The 17,875-nt window shown below is 39.4% G+C and overlaps 1 protein-coding gene across 4 annotated transcripts in view; it reads left to right on the top strand.

Annotated features, from left to right (window-relative positions):
- ATRNL1 (attractin like 1) overlaps positions 1-17,875 on the top strand; it is a 618,957-nt gene that overhangs the window by 65,717 nt on the left and 535,365 nt on the right. For all 4 annotated transcript variants that reach the window (XR_009155605.1, XM_058187058.1, XM_058187059.1 and 1 more), the window contains exons 6-8: positions 6,056-6,230; positions 8,026-8,113; positions 16,769-17,024. Coding sequence is in view for 3 of the 4 variants with exons in the window: in XM_058187058.1 (XP_058043041.1) it covers positions 6,056-6,230; positions 8,026-8,113; positions 16,769-17,024 (519 nt within the window). In the remaining variant the exon portion in view is untranslated. The remainder of the gene's footprint in view (positions 1-6,055; positions 6,231-8,025; positions 8,114-16,768; positions 17,025-17,875) is intronic.

Here is a 17,875-nt window from a genome sequence, read left to right as displayed (position 1 = left end):
AAGATAGACAATTTTATCATTAAAACATTTTAGTTTTTAATACCTGCTTTTTTAAAAAAATGAAATATTAATACAAAGTTATGCAGTCTTCAAATCCATTCAATGTTAGCATAAGCTGTTAATGGTTACACCAATTCCTTTGGTTCAGATTATAAAGAGTTTATTTAGTATTCTAATATATCTTTCTAAACAATTGTGACCTCTGGTGGATATACTGAAATGAACATCTGCAATGATAATCAAAGTTAAGTGTGAAAAAGTATTATTGTTCAAGCTATTTCTAAAATATCATTTTAAAATAAATTCTAATACAACTAATTACTGAATTATTAATGTTTCAATTACAGACTTGTATAAATTTCAGTAATTTCAATCTGCGCATTCTAGCATTACTGTCTCACATACACTGACATAAGGAAGAACTGGAAATGCAGCCTGTTGTACATTAGTTATAATAATATACAGTATCATTTAGGCAAAAGCTTAGCTCTTTTAGCAGTGGAAAGATATTAGACATTCTTTATTATTATTAAGAAACTTTGTTCCATCAATATTCAAAATATTCAAATATTCCATCAATTCAAATATACCAAAGCGAAGTGTTTAAAAATACAGTGATATCTCTATATCTCTAATTCAGATTAGCAGAAATATTGCATTTTCAGTCTTAGAATTGTGGTCTATCAAAGTAGATGTAAGATGTCTAGAGCCTTTAAATATCAGTCCTGTCTAAATTTACACCAAATTAGTTCCAGGTTAATTTATAAGAGTTAGCCATTAAGTAGAAATGTTTTTCACACAATGAATAATACATTCAGTCTGTCATTGTTTAATTATACCAATTTTTCTTTTGCTCCACTGTCTTGCTTGGAAAATTGCTTGGAGATCTATTTTGTAGATTTGTATATGATAATGTTTAAATAAGGTAATTAAATATATATTGTCCTGTATTAATTGCTCTAGAATTATGCTACTATTTAGTATGAGGTTGCAGAAACGCAGGTTTGAGAACTAAAATATAATTTGAAATATGTTTGCATAGTGTGGCACTTGTCAGGGGCATTTAAAGTCTATGTATGCCCTTTTTTCTTGTCCTCCATGCCTAATGCATGATTCTGAGCAATATGGCTTTAAGGCATTCCCAATCTGGGTAATGTGTCTCTATCTTGGCTCTACATCAGATTTGCTCTTTGAATATGGATCTCTATCCATCCTTATCCATCACTATAAATTGGGATTTAAGCAACATGTTTCTTTTTATAATAGATTTGATCAGGGCAAATGTCTGTTATCCCTGGAATGTCATTGCTGGTACTGGAATAATGGTGCTTATAGTCACCTTTCACAATCTGGAATTTATAGGAGAACTTGAAAAGTTGGTGCTTTGTGATGCTTTTCCTATTTCATATCAATGTTCTGTAATAGGACTCAGATGTCAAATACTGCATATCCTCTTATATGTTTGCCTAGCAGACTTATCAAAATAGTATGGCATGTTAAAATTGTAATTTGTAAAATAACTCAGATATCTTCAGATTTACAAGATGTGATATATGCGTTTCCTAATTCTCTTCTTTGGCTAGTATTTCATGATATGTGTACAGATGTCTAATTCCCCTTATACCTTAAAGTCCTGGTTCAGGGATACAAATTTAATATGATTTTAATTGTTTATAAAAGCTTGTTATGATATCACATTATCAGCAGTAAAAGCAGTTGCTACCCTGTCAGGCCTGGAAGCCATATTTTGCATTGGATCTTCAGGTCTGCCACATTTACTGCTGTGGGAAACTGGGGGCGGGGGATTGTATGGAGCAGGGGTGATATATTGTCATAATAACATTCTTTCTCAGAGAGTCAAGGACGTCTTCCACCTGGAGGGGTGTGGCTGCGACGCATCTCCAGTTGGGATGGTGCTTTGATTGTACCATGTGATGGACTTGTGGGTACTGGGCAGGAATTTAGACTTTCTTTTGGGTGGGGAAAACCTGGAAATTTTCAGATTCGGGTTTGAATGATATCTCTAATAAAATAGAACTTTGAGGAACTTCAAACCTCGGAGTCTTTTTTCATTGGGGGTGTTACTTGGAACCCTGACATAATGTATGTCATGGTATAAGAGTATCTCCAATGTATTGAACCCTATGTATGTATGTATGTATGTATGTATGTATGTATGTATGTATATGTGGGTGTGGGTGTGGATGCACACGCACCTATTGATGTAAGGAGCTGTCCAGAGTATTGGAGCAAGAAAACTAGCATTTATATTTCCTGTAGGAGTAAAGAGCACATAAATGCTCAATATAGATGTCGACTTTTACATTCTGGTAATTCACTGTCATTAATTAATTAATATTGAGACAATTTGCAGTCTTATTTATTGCAGGGAATGAACCTACATACCACCAGTATTACCGCACTATTCATTCAAAGGCCATCTCAAAGAGGACAGACTACCTAGATCAGATTGCGGCTAGCTGTAGGGATGATGATTTATTATGATGTTTTGTTTTCTTTGTTTCTATTTTCATTTTCATATTTTATATATTTAATATGATCAATTGACTCTATAAAGTTTTATTTAAAAATTCAATATTGAGTGAAATAAATTTTAAAAATTAATAAGTAATGTATAAGTTTTAAGCAGGTATAATTTTTTAAATTAAGCAGATATAAATTCTTATTTATTTATTTATTTTATTTATTTATTTATTTTTCAAATTTATATACCGCCCTATCTCCCTAAGGACTCAGGGCGGTTCACAGGCAGTTAAAATACATATAAATACAGATTAAAAAACAACAATTAAAAAACTTATTCTATTGCCCAAATTTAAAATAGTATAAATAATAAAAACCCCTTAAAACCCATAACTTTAAAATCTAATCCAGTCCCGCGCAGATAAATAAGTATGTTTTAAGCTCGCGACGAAAGGTTCGGAGGTCCGGAAGTTGACGAAGTCCTGGAGGGAGTTCGTTCCAGAGGGTGGGAGCCCCCACAGAGAAGGCCCTTCCCCTGGGTGTCGCCAGACGGCACTGCCTAGCTGACGGCACCCTGAGGAGTCCCTCTGTGAGAGCGCCTGGTCGGTGAGAGGTATTTGGTAGCAGTAGGCGGTCCGTAAATAGCCCGGCCCTATGCCATGGAGCGCTTTAAAGATTGTCACCAGCACCTTGAAGCGCACCCGAAGGCCACAGGTAGCCAGTGCAGTCTGCGCAGGATAGGTGTAACACGGGAGCCACGAGGGCTCCTCTATCACCCGCGCAGCTGCATTCTGGACTAACTGAAGCCTCCGGATGCCCCTCAAGGGGAGCCCCATGTAGAGAGCATTGCAATAATCCAGGCGAGACGTCACGAGGGCGTGAGTGACCGTGCATAAGGCATCCCGGTCTAGAAAGGGGCGCAACTGGCGCACCAGGCGAACCTGGTGGAAAGCTCTCCTGGAGACGGCCGTCAAATGATCTTCAAAAGACAGCCGTTCATCCAGGAGAACGCCCAGATTGCGCACCCTCTCCATCGGGGCCAGTGCCCCGCCCCCAACAGTCAGCCGAGGACCCAGCTGACTGTACCGGGATGCCGGCATCCACAGCCACTCTGTCTTGGAAGGATTGAGCTTGAGCCTGTTTCTCCCCATCCAGACCCGTACGGCTTCCAAACACCGGGACAGCACTTCAATAGCTTCATTGGGGTGGCCCGGTGTGGAATAGTACAGCTGGGTGTCATCAGCGTATAGCTGGTACCTCACACGAAGCCACTGATGATCTCACCCAGCGGTTTCATATAGATGTTGAACAGAAGGGCGAGAGAATCGACCCTCGGCACCCCACAAGTGAGGCGCCCGGGCCGACCTCTGCCCCCCTGTCAACACCGTCTGCGGCCGGTCGGAGAGATAGGAGGAGAACCACCGATAAACGGTGCCTCCCACTCCCAATCCCTCCAACCGGCGCAGCAGGATACCATGGTCGATGGTATCGAAAGCCGCTGAGAGGTCTAATAGGACCAGGACAGAGGAACAACCCCTATCCCTGGCCCTCCAGAGATCATCCACCAACACGACCAAAGCCGTCTCCGTGCTGTAGCCGGGCCGGAAACCGGACTGGAACGGGTCTAGATAGACAGTTTCATCCAGGTGCAGGGGAAACTGATATGCCACCATACTCTCTACAACCTTCGCGAGCGGGTTGGAGACCGGACGATAATTATCTAAGACAGCCGGGTCCAGGGAGGGCTTCTTGAGGAGGGGCCTCACCACCGCCTCTTTCAAGGCGGTCGGAAAGACTCCCTCCAACAAGGAGGCACGCGTAATCACCTGGAGCCAGCCTTGTGTCACCTCCTGAGTGGCCAGCACCAGCCAGGAGGGGCACGGGTCCAGTAAACACGTGGTGGCATTCAGCCTACCCAACAACCTGTCCATGTCCTCGGGAGCCACAGGGTCAAACTCATCCCAGAAAATGTCACCAAGACCACCCTCAGACGCCTCATCTGAATCGTCGCAATTTTGGTCTAGACCGTCTCGAAGCTGAACGATTTTATCGTATAGATAACCGTTAAACTCCTCAGCACGTCCCTGCAACGGGTCATCCCGCTCCCCCTGGTGAAGGAGGGAACGGGTCACCCGAAACAGGGCGGCTGGGCGGTTATCTGCCGACGCAATGAGGGAGGAGGCGTAGCAACGCCTCGCTTCCCTCAGTGCCACCAGGTAGGTCCTAGTATAGGACCTAACTAGTGTCCGATCAGCCTCTAAACAGCTAGACCTCTAGGAGCTCTCTAGGCGTCTTCTCCGGCGTTTCATTGTGTATATTTTCCTTGGTATTTCTATAAATAAATATTTTGAACATTATTCCTGTTGATTCACAAGATAATTTGTAAAATTTAACAAAGTAGCAAGAAGTACTATTAAAAAAACACATTTTCAAATATGTTTTTTCTGGTAGAATGTGATGAAATTTGGAGATAAAGTGGATCTTTATATTCAGTCCTGCCAAATTTCATATAAATTTATGAGATTTAAATTTAAAACTGGCTTTATTTTTAATACATGGCATGCTTATTTAAATAAAAGTCAGTAAAATTACTGCAGTAATATGTGGGGAATATCTATCATATATTGAGGAATTTGGAGACAAAAGAGATTAGGTGTTGATAATGACTACGAATGCATAAAGTTGTGTGGGTAAATAATCTGGTAATGCCAGAATCTTAATAAAGCCTACTGAAAATAAACAAATCATGTGGAACATTCTTTTATTATAAAAATAAAATAATAAAAGAAATTGCTTGTTAAAAGGCATCTAGACCCACTTCAAAGTGTTGGCTTGTTGAAAGTTCTGCCTGTTTTGAGGTTAATGGGGATACAGCCCTTTTCTGTAAAAGATTCCACAATATACAATACATGTACCCAGAAATATATATAGTTCCCACTTGCTGCATCTTCATAAACAAAATGATTTCATACCAAGGTGCTTTCAGTTTCAGCTGATGACTGGGTGCATATCTTGCATTTTATCCTACATATTAACTTTATATATAAAATTGGTTTTTTTTTGGTTGATTAAATTATAGAATACAGTAGTTTTCTGTGCAATGTAATGTCTTTCATAATTACTGTGCTGCATCAGATTACAATGAACCTGATGAATTATAAGAAAAAGAATAATATTTTAAAGGTGAATATATTTTTTGTACATAATTGTGTATATATTTTACCACTTGGTGTCACTGTTCTTCACAATCTTCCTCCATAAGTTAAAAGTAATACAAAAGCATATGTTCTGTATGCCTTTAAAATCTTCTTTTAAATATATGAAAATATTTACAGTAAAAATAAAATTTGTCATCTTAGGAACTAAACTAAAATGCCACTTAAAATACATGAATATGCAATTTGTGGAATTTTTAGAATGTCCTTATGCATGATGTATTCCACAATATATGAGGTTGGCTCACTTTATGTATTGTACTATCTCAGTTATAATTACTATCAAAAATGGTTGTGTTTGAATTAATAAGAGTACATCCCAGGTATGATTTTCTCTCCCTCTGTATTTTAAACAGGTCCTGATTGTTCTTTGAATGTCCCCTCAATGGAATCATACTGGATTCTGCCTAACGTTAAGCCATTTAGTCCATCTGTGAGCAGGGCTTCCCATAAGGCAGTTCTTCATGGAAAGTTTATGTGGGTAATTGGTGGATATGCATTTAATTACAGTACTTTCCAGATTGTATTAAAGTAAGTTATTTCTTTTCTTAATTCTATTTGAAGTTTGTGTAAATTTTTGAAATTTAATGAACTGTCTCCTACACCTGCCTTGCTTTCTTGGCTGCCTCATGGTTCAGTTCACACCTTCCAGAAAGAGAGAGGATTGAAAATAAAGTGCTTTGGATTACCGTATATACTCGAATATAAGCCGATCCGAGTATAAGCCGAGGTCCCCAATTTTACCCCAAAAACTGGGGTAAACTGGGGACTCGAGTATAAGCCGAGGGTGGGAAATGAGGCACCTCAGCTGAGAAGGCTGGCGGCTCCCCCGCCCCGCCCTCTCACTGCACCGGCAGGGCTTCCCCGCGCCGTCCGGTAAAATGTGAAAAAAAGAAAAAAAAAAAAAACTCGAGTATAAGCCGTATATACTCGAGTATAAGCCGAGGGGCTAAAAAAAAAAAAAAAAACTCGAGTATAAGCCGTATAGACCCGAGTATAAGCCGAGGGGACGTTTTTCAGCACAAAAAACGTGCTGAAAAACTCGGCTTATACTCGAGTATATACGGTAATGGAATAAATTGGGGAGGGCGGGAAAGGGGAGTGAGGTGTTCCTCCGGGATAGCAGAACTATCTGCTTTTATTTAAATTTGGTTTACAAATATGAATTAAAAATAAAAGCTTCAGAGCTCACTTAAATGCAAAATTCTGCAGTATTACAGGTCTTCTGCAGGTCTTGCCTCTCCTTAAGGAAATAAAAATTTCCTTAAGGAAATAAAAATTGCAGAAATCCAGGTATTCATTCACAGAATAATTATATAAATGTCCAAATATAGCAAGACTGAGTTATTCCATTTTGAAGTTTGCCTCATTTGTAAGATTTTCTGATTAGTCCTACTACTAATATCTGGAAGAAACTTCTGTGCATGTGCAAAAGTATTTTCATAGATAAATGTCCATTTTACTCTAAAATTCACTTCTTAGAATTTCACTGAAACAGGCCCGAGAAAGAAAACTCTATTCTCCATTGTTCCCAGCCTAAGAAATTAACTTCTTTGTGAAGTGCATTTTAGCTCCATTTTCTTATATTTCAGATTATCTATAAAGTGGCATTTCTTCCACCTAGATTTTCATTATAAAATTGTAGTATTCATTTTAATTCATGTCTTCATATTTTAGATTTCATTTTTTAAACTTTGTATACTTGATTAACAAATATCATAATTGTGCTGTGCTTAAAATCTTGGCATTTTGGGAGGGATACTAAATACCAGTATCTTTAATTTTAGTGAAAACCAACGGGTTTCTGGCATTGGCAAGGCCTTCATACAATTGATGGTATTTTTTGACACAGGTTTCATGAAAATGAACTTCTCCATAAAATAAATTTCTGCATCTTTCAGATAATGCTCACTTCTTGGTTAAAGATAAGCCATAAACCTACTGAGAAAAACACTCAATAACATGGGTGTCAAACTTGCAGCGTCATGTTGCCGCCACGTAACGTTCCACAATGTTTTTCCCCTTTGAGGAGCTAGGGTGGGTGTGGCCTGCAGATAATGCATGTGGCCCATAGGCTGTTAGTTTGACATCCCTGCTCAATAATCAATTGAAAATCTTGTTTGAAAATTTATTCATTTTTTAAAATTGTTTTATTGGTTAAAATATTGGTGGGATAAGGAAAAGTTGCAAAAATTAAATTCTAATTTATTATATATATTAGATGTTATATGGCATATCAGAAAGAAATAGAAAATGATACTTTTTGTAAGCATGTATAAGTTTATAATTTTGCTTCTAGGTAATAAACTATTTGTTCACTTTTTAGCTATAATTTGGAAAGCAGCATTTGGAATGTGGTGCCTATATTGAAAGGACCCCTTCAGAGATATGGACATACTATTGCTTTATATCAGGTTTGTTTGTACATCAAAATTAAATTTGAATGATCCTCCCCATCCCTCTCCTCCATTCATTCTAACTCATTCAGCTCAACTTATTCTTATAATGTTCTCTTTCCATATGACATAGTAACACTGTATTTTAGAATTCTGAATCAAGGATACTTTTTTTCTCATTTCATTTTAGAATAAATCACCATTCCATGAAATAACTGTGCAGTTATGACACGTTTTCTGACTTAAGTGGGCAATCCTATATTTGATTACTAAGGAATAAGCCTCATTGGACACAGAATAACTTCTGTTCCTCTCTTTCATTCCAATGTTGGTAAAAATGCAAAATAAGCATGCAGATTATAGTTCCTACAATATAGAATGCAAAGTGAACATATCCTTCTTGATCTTATTTGATAGCAGATAGGCATTGGGATTAGACAGTCCAGTAGGCAAACTCTGAGCCCTGCAATATCCAGCCCCTTGAATTACACCTGGAAGTCAGCCAACAATCAGTGCAGTTTTAGTAGAAGTTTTATTTTGGAGAACTTGGCATGCATGTCATTGCTTGAGCAGCTGTATTTTGGAACTGGTAAATTTCCTAGATGGGTAGGTCCCTTAGTACGAATTCGAACCATTCTGTTTATTTGCCACATGCTTTACTTCAATTGTGTACTATTCTTGGTGCATTTAGCACCAACTTTTAACTCAGAATTCACTCAAAAGATTCCAGAATTCTCTGGAGGGCCAGGGATAGGGGTTGTTCCTCTGCCCTGGTCCTATTAGACCTCTCAGCGGCTTTCGATACCATCGACCATGGTATCTGCTGCGCCGGTTGGGGGATTGGGAGTGGGAGGCACCGTTTATCGGTGGTTCTCCTCCTATCTCTCCGACGGTCGCAGACGGTGTTGACAGGGGCAGAGGTCGGCCCCGAGGCGCCTCACTTGTGGGTGCCGCAGGGCCGATTCTCTCGCCTTCTGTTCAACATCTATATGAAGCCGCTGGGTGAGATCATCAGTGGCTTCGTGTGAGGTACCAGCTGTACGCTGATGACACCCAGCTGTATTTTTCCACACCGGCCACCCCAATGAAGCTATCAAGTGCTGTCCCGGTGTTTGGAGGCCGACGGGTCTGGATGGGGAGAAACAGGCTCAAGCTCAATCCTCCAAGACTGAGTGGCTGTGGATGCCGGCATCCCGGTACAGTCAGCTGAGTCCTCGGCTGACTGTTGGGGGCGAGTCATTGGCCCCGGCGGAGAGGGTGCGCAATCTGGGCGCTCTCCTGGATGAACGGCTGTCTTTGAAGACCATTTGACGGCCGCCTCCAGGAGAGCTTTTCACCAGGTTTGCCTGGTGCGCCAGTTGCGCCTTTCTAGACCGGGATGCCTTATGCACGGTCACCACGCCCGTGACGCCTCGCCTGGATTACTGCAATGCTCTCTACATGGGGCTCCCTTGAGGGGCATCCGGAGGCTTCAGTTGGTCCAGAACGCGCTGCGCTGGTGATAGAGGGAGCCCTCGGGCTCCGTGTTACACCTATCCTGCGCAGACTGCACTGGCTACCTGTGGCCTTCCGGTGCGCTTCAAGGTGTTGGTGACAATCTTTAAAGCGCCCATGGCATAGGGCCGGGCTATTTACGGGACCGCCTACTGCTTCCAAATACCTCTCACCGACTCAGGCGCTCCCACAGAGAGGGACTCCTCAGGTGCCGCCAGCTAGGCAGTGCTGCCTGGCGACACCCAGGAAGGGCCTTCTGTGGGGCTCCCACCTCTGGAACGAACTCCCCAGGACTTCGCCAACTTCCGGACCTCCGAACCTTTCGTCGCGAGCTTAAAACGCACTTATTCATCTGCGCGGGACTGGATTAGATTTTAAAGTTATTGGTTTTAAGGTTTTTTTTATTATTTATATTGTTTTTAAATTAGGCAATAGAATAAGTTTTTTAATTGTTGTTTTTTAATTTGTATTTATATGTATTTTAACTGCCTGTGAACCGCCCTGAGTCCTTAGGGAGATAGGGCGGTATATAAATTTGAAAAATAAATAAATAAAATAAATAAATCTTATTTGATAGCAGATAGGCATTGGGATTAGACAGTCCAGTAGGCAAACTCTGAGCCCTGCAATATCCAGCCCCTTGAATTACACCTGGAAGTCAGCCAACAATCAGTGCAGTTTTAGTAGAAGTTTTATTTTGGAGAACTTGGCATGCATGTCATTGCTTGAGCAGCTGTATTTTGGAACTGGTAAATTTCCTAGATGGGTAGGTCCCTTAGTACGAATTCGAACCATTCTGTTTATTTGCCACATGCTTTATTTCAATTGTGTACTATTCTTGGTGCATTTAGCACCAACTTTTAACTCAGAATTCACTCAAAAGATTCCAGAATTCTCTCAAAAGTCTGTTTCTTTTTGCATCTGCATTTTCTAAATTAACGAACTATAAGATTTTTTTCTGCCATTCTCAGTGATAAATATTTTCCTCTTGATTGCATTCATTCTCAGCTCCTCAGACAGGAAGCATGGCCAGATGAGCTAATTCTACTTTGCAATACTGATGAATATCTGTCGCTCAGGTATAGGATGAGAATGAAGGTTTGTTCTCCAAACTTGTGGGTTGGTTTCTGAATGTTTTGTTACTAGGCTAGGTAACTTCTTCAGTGGAATTTAGGAGATCCTTAAACTCTACTGAAGATGTTACCTAGCCTGGTTAAAACATATTTGAAAACCAACCTACAAGTCTGGAGAACGAACCTTCACCCTAATTCTACTTTATTGTGAGGTTCATTATTAAGTTTTGCCAATCTAAAAATACATTTCATCCCCATTCCCTTTAAAGTCCCAAAAATGGTCCCTTCTGAGCTGATCACATTCAGGCTACAGACTAAATTTCCTTTTCTTCTCCCTGCCTCTAGAGTGATTCCCACATACTATTATATTCATTCTGAATATGACATTTTTCCAGACAATAGTACCTCTTTCAGTGTAAATAGAATGCTTTGATCCCACTGTCAAGTTTTCTTGCAAACTTCATTATATTCTATCAAAAAATAACCCATGTGTTTCCCCCTATTAATCATTGTAGAATTATACCTCCTTTTAACAAAATTTCTCATATATGGATAATAAGCTAGTTGAGATTAACATTTTTCTGAAAGATCCATCTGTCTTCAGAACACTTATTGACCTTTAATGCAGATTAGGTTTCTGTGCATCATTAATGCCAATCAATGTACTATGAAAGGCTGAAAATAATTATATATAAAAATGATATGATTCTATTTAGTTGTTAATAGTAAAAATATAATCTTGATTTATATAGCTGTCATTGTATATATTGCTGAATGATCTGAAGTTCTTTAAAAAAAATTCCTGGTATTGTTGAAAGTGTTGATCACCTGCTGGAAGAAAGGATGGTGGATACAAATAAGTATGCATATCAAATTGTCATTATTTTCAGCAAGTTGAATTAGTCCTGTCAGAACAGATAACACCATCTGTTTATTGTCCATATGGCAGCCTAGTATGGTTCTTTCATGTGCTATTAGGTATTAAATGCAGTTTTTCCATTGTTTAGATTCTTTTCATCACAGTTCTGTGTTGATATCCTGGAAGAAATTATAAACACTCTATTAGCATTGTCTGGGTTTTCACAATTCTTGAAAAGAATATATTTCCATTCTGTTTCTGAAAGGAAAACACTGCAAAATAGTCTTGACTCAAACTAAAAGCTGATTTTTTAAAGTAAAAATTTTAAAATGTTTTTCTAATCTGGTAAATTGAAATTTAGATTTAAATTATAACAATGTGCAAGAATAGTTGTTTAAATTGTTCAAAAACATTTAATATAGATTTTAAAAAATTGTTGCAGTGAACATAGTGTTTCATTAAATTGGAATTTCTTTGGCAGTTAGAGACTGATGGTATAATTTCCAGTCATCTGCTATTCAGCAATATAAAGTCTAACGATGCACAGTTAGCATGATTAGAAGGAAGAGAAAATTATCTAATCAATAATTTTGTCTGCTTATATTACTCTTTTGGCTCTGAACATGATTTGAACATGTTCTTAAGAAACATGTCTGAACATGATTTTAAGAAGCAATGACTTCTGGAAAAACCCTGCAATAAGACTGTTAGTCCTAAGCATTTTCAGATGTGTAAAGAAAAGGATGGTATAGAAAGGAAGTGTTATTTGTCAAGATCCTCTTATCATATTTTTTTATAAATTATGGTATAATTTACCATAATTTTTATATTATGGTAGTTTTTATATTATGGTTATAATTATAAGGTTTATAATTTACCCACCAATATTTTAAAAGTAAAGTAAATCTGAATATATTCAGTTGTAATCTATAGAAGATATTCAAATTGTAATATGTTGATACCAAAATGAAACTACAGGTGGTCCTCATTTAACAAACCAAATTGGAACAAGAATTCTACCCCTAAATGAAATGGTTGCTGAGTGGGAAATCCTATGATTGCAACGATTGTGGTTTCTCCACAAAGACGACCCTTGAAAAGAAGCCATATCATGTTTTTGAGCGCATGCAAATTAAGTCCCACTCACAAAATTAGTCCTAATTAAGATCCTACCCACACTAGGTAGGGATGGGGGGTGGAGCTTCCCTACTTACCAGGGCCCCCACACCCCGACGCCTGCCTCACCTTCTTCTAAGCCGCTTCTGCGGCCGCTTGCTGCCACTCGCACACATCACCCTGGCCTCCATTTCACCTTCAGATAAATGCTGGAAGGCATCTGCAGCCTTCTATTATTTATTTTATCGTCTGCAGAGAGCTTTCCGGAAGGCATCTGCAGCCAATAACAGAGCTCTGGATCGATCCAAAGCTCTGTTATCAGCTACAGATGCCTTCCGGCCAGCAGCGGGCTCCTGCTGGGCGGGGCTGTCTGTGCTACCGCCACGAGGTGAGTCAATAATTAGAACCCTAGAAAAAGAAGGCCTACCTTTTTTGGGGGGGGGATCAAAAGAAGATAAGACCTGGCCTTCTTTATGGAGAAACGGTATGATTTCCAACTGGAAAGGGATAATAGTTTCATACCTTTGGCTTTTGTTTTGCTCCCTAACCATTCCTCTTCCTTTAGGAATCTTTGAGTAAGGTAGACCTTGATTTACATCAGTTCATTTAGTGACCGTTTAGAGTTACAACACCACTGAAAAAATGACTTATGACTGTTTTTCACACTTATGACTGTTGCAGCATCCCCATAGTCATGTGATCAAAATTTGGATGCTTGGCAAATGACTCATTTATGATGGTTGCAGTGCCCTATGGTCATGTGATCCCCTTTTGCGACCTTCTGACAAGCAAAATTAATGGGGAAACCAGATTTACTTAACAACCCTGTGAATGACTTAACAACTGCAAAGATTCACTTAAGAATTCTGGCAAGAAAAATTGTAAAATGGGGCAAAATTCACTTAAAAATGTTTTACTTAGCAACATTAATGTTGGCCTCAATTGTGATCAAGTTGAGTACTATCTATACCTGTTTATTGCCCCAGGCTGCCGCACAACTGCATTGTTTTCAAAGTCTAGAACAGCATACTGTTTATGCTCTTCCCACTTATGACTAGAACCATGTTCCATTTATCTTTACAATTTATATTGTTTTATTTGTTTCTTAGTACAATTTGATTGCTTATTAGTAACATGACTATCACTAAGTGTTGTATCTTATGATTCTTGATGAATGTATTTTATTTTTCTTTATGTACACTGAGACCATATGCACCAAAGACAAATTCCTTGTGTGTCCAATCACACTTGGCCAATAAAGAATCTTGTCTTGTCCTGTCCTGTCCTGCCTGACCTGTCCTGTCCCATCCCGTCCCAACCTGTCCCGACCCGACCCGACCCATCCAAGCCCAGCCCAGCCCAGCCCTCCCCTCCCCTCCCCTCCCCTCCCCTCCCCTCTAATCCTTTCCTCTTTCTCCTTTGCAAAGGGAGGGGAACAAAACCTCTGTACAGGTTAAAGGATGTTGCAAAAGTAGTAAATGGTCCTACCTAAAGTTATTTTAGCCTAAAGTTATTTTTCAGCACTGTTGTAATTTTCGAATTCAACTGAAGGAGTAGTTGGTAAGCAACGGCTACCTCTTGCCTTTACATCTTACTACTGTTTGGCATTGTAGAGATTGAACAGAAGTAGATGTCAGGACATGACTTTAAAAGAGTAATGTGAACATTTTAGAGTGACTTGTAAAGAACATCCATTTATGGAATACAAAACTTATTTTTAATTTACTAAAAGGTTTTGCAATGATTGTGATATGCATTGGGGGAAGACAATAATATCAAAATACTAATAGCAATCATGTAATGTGAAGAAAACAAGGATTATTCTAGCTCTGGGGCAGTGGTTCTCAACTATCGTGTCCCACTCCTCCGCTGACGGCCGGGTCAGGGAAATCCGAATCAGGCGTGCCTCTGCAGCTCTGCAAAGTCCTAGCAAAGTCCTCAGGGCAGGCAGGAGACCAGAAAGTGACTTCAGCAAGATATGTTTAGACTTTGCCTGACTCAGAGAATGCCAGAAAGCAGGTCCTTTATATAGGCCATGGGGTGTGGCTCCATGACTCAGCACTTATCCAGGCCTGCCCCTCCCTTCCTTCTGACGCCGCCGCCTATCAATTCTTCTGAAGCGAGGGTCACTCCAGTTGGCAGCTGTTGGTAATTGACCTCCCTCAGGCTCACATGCTGTGGGGGAGGGGGAGGGGTCTAGTTGCTCCGTTTGCCTGGGCATGGAGTCAGAGCTGGGGCCGGGAGGTGTTTCCTCCTGTCTGGGCATGGAGCCAGGGCTGGGGCCAGGAGGTGCTTCCTCCTGTCTGGGCATGGAGCCAGGGCTGGGGCCAGGAGGTGCTTCCTCCTGTCTGGGCATGGAGCCAGGGCTGGGGCCGGGAGGCATACTAGGACATTCCTCAGCATTCGGAAGCAGATAAGAAGGCCCCGGCTGCGGTGAGAGCGGGCAAGACACAACATCAACCTTTATAGTGCTGCGACCCCTTTAATACAATTCCCCACGATGTGGCGACCCCAACCGTAAAATTATTTTCGTTTTGAATTTATCGCGCCTGAAGCCATATTGACTAGCGATCTGAACTGCTTGGGATTGCCTTGAGGACGGAGGCATTAAAGCGGAGACTCCTCCCCTATTAAGTTTATCGCGCCTGAAGCCAGATTAGGCTAGCGATTGGGAGTGATTGCAGCTGGCTTGAGAGGGAGACATCAGAGCAAAGGTTTCTCTCTTTTTTAATTCATCGCGCCTGAAGCCGAATTTGGCTAGCGATTTGAAGAGCCTGCAGCTGGCTTGTGGAGTCAACCATTGGAGCACGATTCTTCGACTCGCAAGTATACTTCCCATATTTCCGATGGTCTTAGGCGACCCCTGTTCTGGGGAGAGGGGAGTTCTTGCCAGTTCAAAATGGCAGTAGTACACAGAAGATTGGAAATGTCATAGAATAAGGATCCTAGGACATAAGGAAGCTAGGAATAATTTGACTTAAAAAGTTCATTTGAGGCATCTGATCATGTAAGGCTGCTTTTTATAATTGAAATACAGGACAATAATCTGAATTATTGTATTGTCTGAAAGTATTCAAGTTAAAAAAGGTCCACTATTCCCCACCCAAAAGTTATTCTTGGTAGGAACTGAAAAGTAGTTGAAACTCAGAGAGGCATGGTTTGGAAAAAAAGGCTAGAAAAAAATATAATATTGAGATGTGGTATTATGCAGCTGCAGTAATATTACAATATTTGTAGAACCAATAATCTACTCTGAAATTCATATATACCAGGGGTGTCAACCTTTTTATACCTACCGCCCATTTTTGTATCTCTGTTAATAGTAAAATTTTCTAACCACCCACCATTTTCTAACCATCCACAGTATCGTCGTCTGCACATGTCTCTCGCACATCGTGGATTGCGTTTGTGGGGGGGGGGCACCGGCTACCAGCTCTGCTTGTCTGTTACAGCTGGGTGGTGTGGGGGAGATGCGCAAACTATTCTGGGATGAGGCAATTTTGTTTGCGGTCGTACTATAGCACATTTAGTTTCACTTATGTACTGTGAACTAAACTTATGCATGGCTGATACAAATAGTCTATTTTCAGAAATTTAAATTGTCATATAGAATTTTATGAAAACCTAATGAAAATGCTTTTAAATAATGCTATGAAAATTTTTTAAAAGGTCAATTAAATTAAAAAAAAAACAAAGTCCTTCAGTATCGGACAAAACCCTTACCGCCCACCATGAAAGCTGGAACGCCCACTAGTGGGTGGTAGGGACCAGGTTGACAACCACTGATATATACGAATTGCTAGAAAGTATTTACAATGGAAACTGCACCAAGATTCATTTGTAATTTATGGTTATATGCTAAATTTTAATAAAGCAGTTAAATTTATCACTGCTCATTGGTCAATATACCTTGTCTTTAGTATAGTAAATTCTTGGTGAAAAAAGGAGAGTTTTTCCCCCGAAAAAATTCACAGAAGTAAGATTCTGTAGTGTAAGAATGTAGTATAAACTTATAAGTCCATGTTATTTCTAATGTGGAAAGAATAATACCACAGCTCAGCATTTATATTCGTGTGTTTTGTATTTTTATATGAAGTTTAACTAATGATCATTTCCCCTTCTCTAAAACAGGATGACATTTACATGTATGGAGGCAAAATTGAAACAAAAACTGGTAACGTCACTGATGAATTATGGATTTTCAACATACCAAGTCAGACCTGGAACCTCCGAATTCCAGCAGTGCTTGTTCATGGCCAGCAATATGCAGTTGAGGGTCACTCAGCGCACATAGTGGAACTTGACAGCAGGGATGTTATCATGCTTGTGATTTTTGGTTACTCTGTAATATATGGCTATACAAGCAGCGTTCAAGAGTATTACATCAGTAAGTTGCCCTTTTGTTTTTTGAATTGCTTTTTTAAAACTTCAGGATGTGAACCTCTGAGACAAGGCAGAATAAGGGATAAACCTACCACCTGATATTTTTTTAACCTATCATAGATGGGTTACATTCATTTTGGTTAGGAATTTTAATATGGGAAATACAGTAATGAGAGTTTTAAATCCTCCTCTTCTGTTAATATGTCCTATAGTTCTTGTTTTTTAAAAATATGTATTAACCAAAAATGTAAGTTTAATTTTAATACAATGGTATTAAATACACGGTAGCAGCTATACTAACTTGAAAAAAAAAGAAAATAAAGGATAAACTACCACATAGGAAACACCTCTTTTAAGACAACTTTGAAAAAAACTAATTGCAATATTGTAAATAAAAAGGTTGCTAAATATTTTTATATTAAATAGTACCAATTACAATTTTCTAAGGAAGTTGCTCCCACAGAATCCTTTCATTTCAATTGGAGTATTAGTGAAACCAAACCTTTACAGTCTGGATCTGATTTTCTATGCTGGTTTATATAATTTTGTGTTGAGAGGGAAAGAAAATATCAGTAATTTAAACACTGTTTCAGCCTAATATCAATTTCCTTTTCTGACCAACTTTTCTGCAAGTATCAGTGGGGGAAGTACTAGTAGAGAGTAATAAATTAAAGTTGCTTGATTGCAACATATAAGTTTATAAATAAATTTTGATGTATGGATGAGTTTGATTTCTGTTTGCTTCTGGATCATAGAATAGAATAGAATTTTATTGGCTAAGTGTGACTGGACACACAAGGAATTTGTCTTGGTGCATATGCTCTCAGTGTACATAAAAGAAAAGATACTTTCATT

This window comes from Ahaetulla prasina, chromosome 6 (genome assembly GCF_028640845.1).
Source record: "Ahaetulla prasina isolate Xishuangbanna chromosome 6, ASM2864084v1, whole genome shotgun sequence".
Taxonomy (NCBI): Eukaryota; Metazoa; Chordata; class Lepidosauria; order Squamata; family Colubridae; genus Ahaetulla; species Ahaetulla prasina.
Note: the sequence above shows the minus strand (reverse complement) of the source record. Positions and strands in the feature narration are given on the sequence as shown.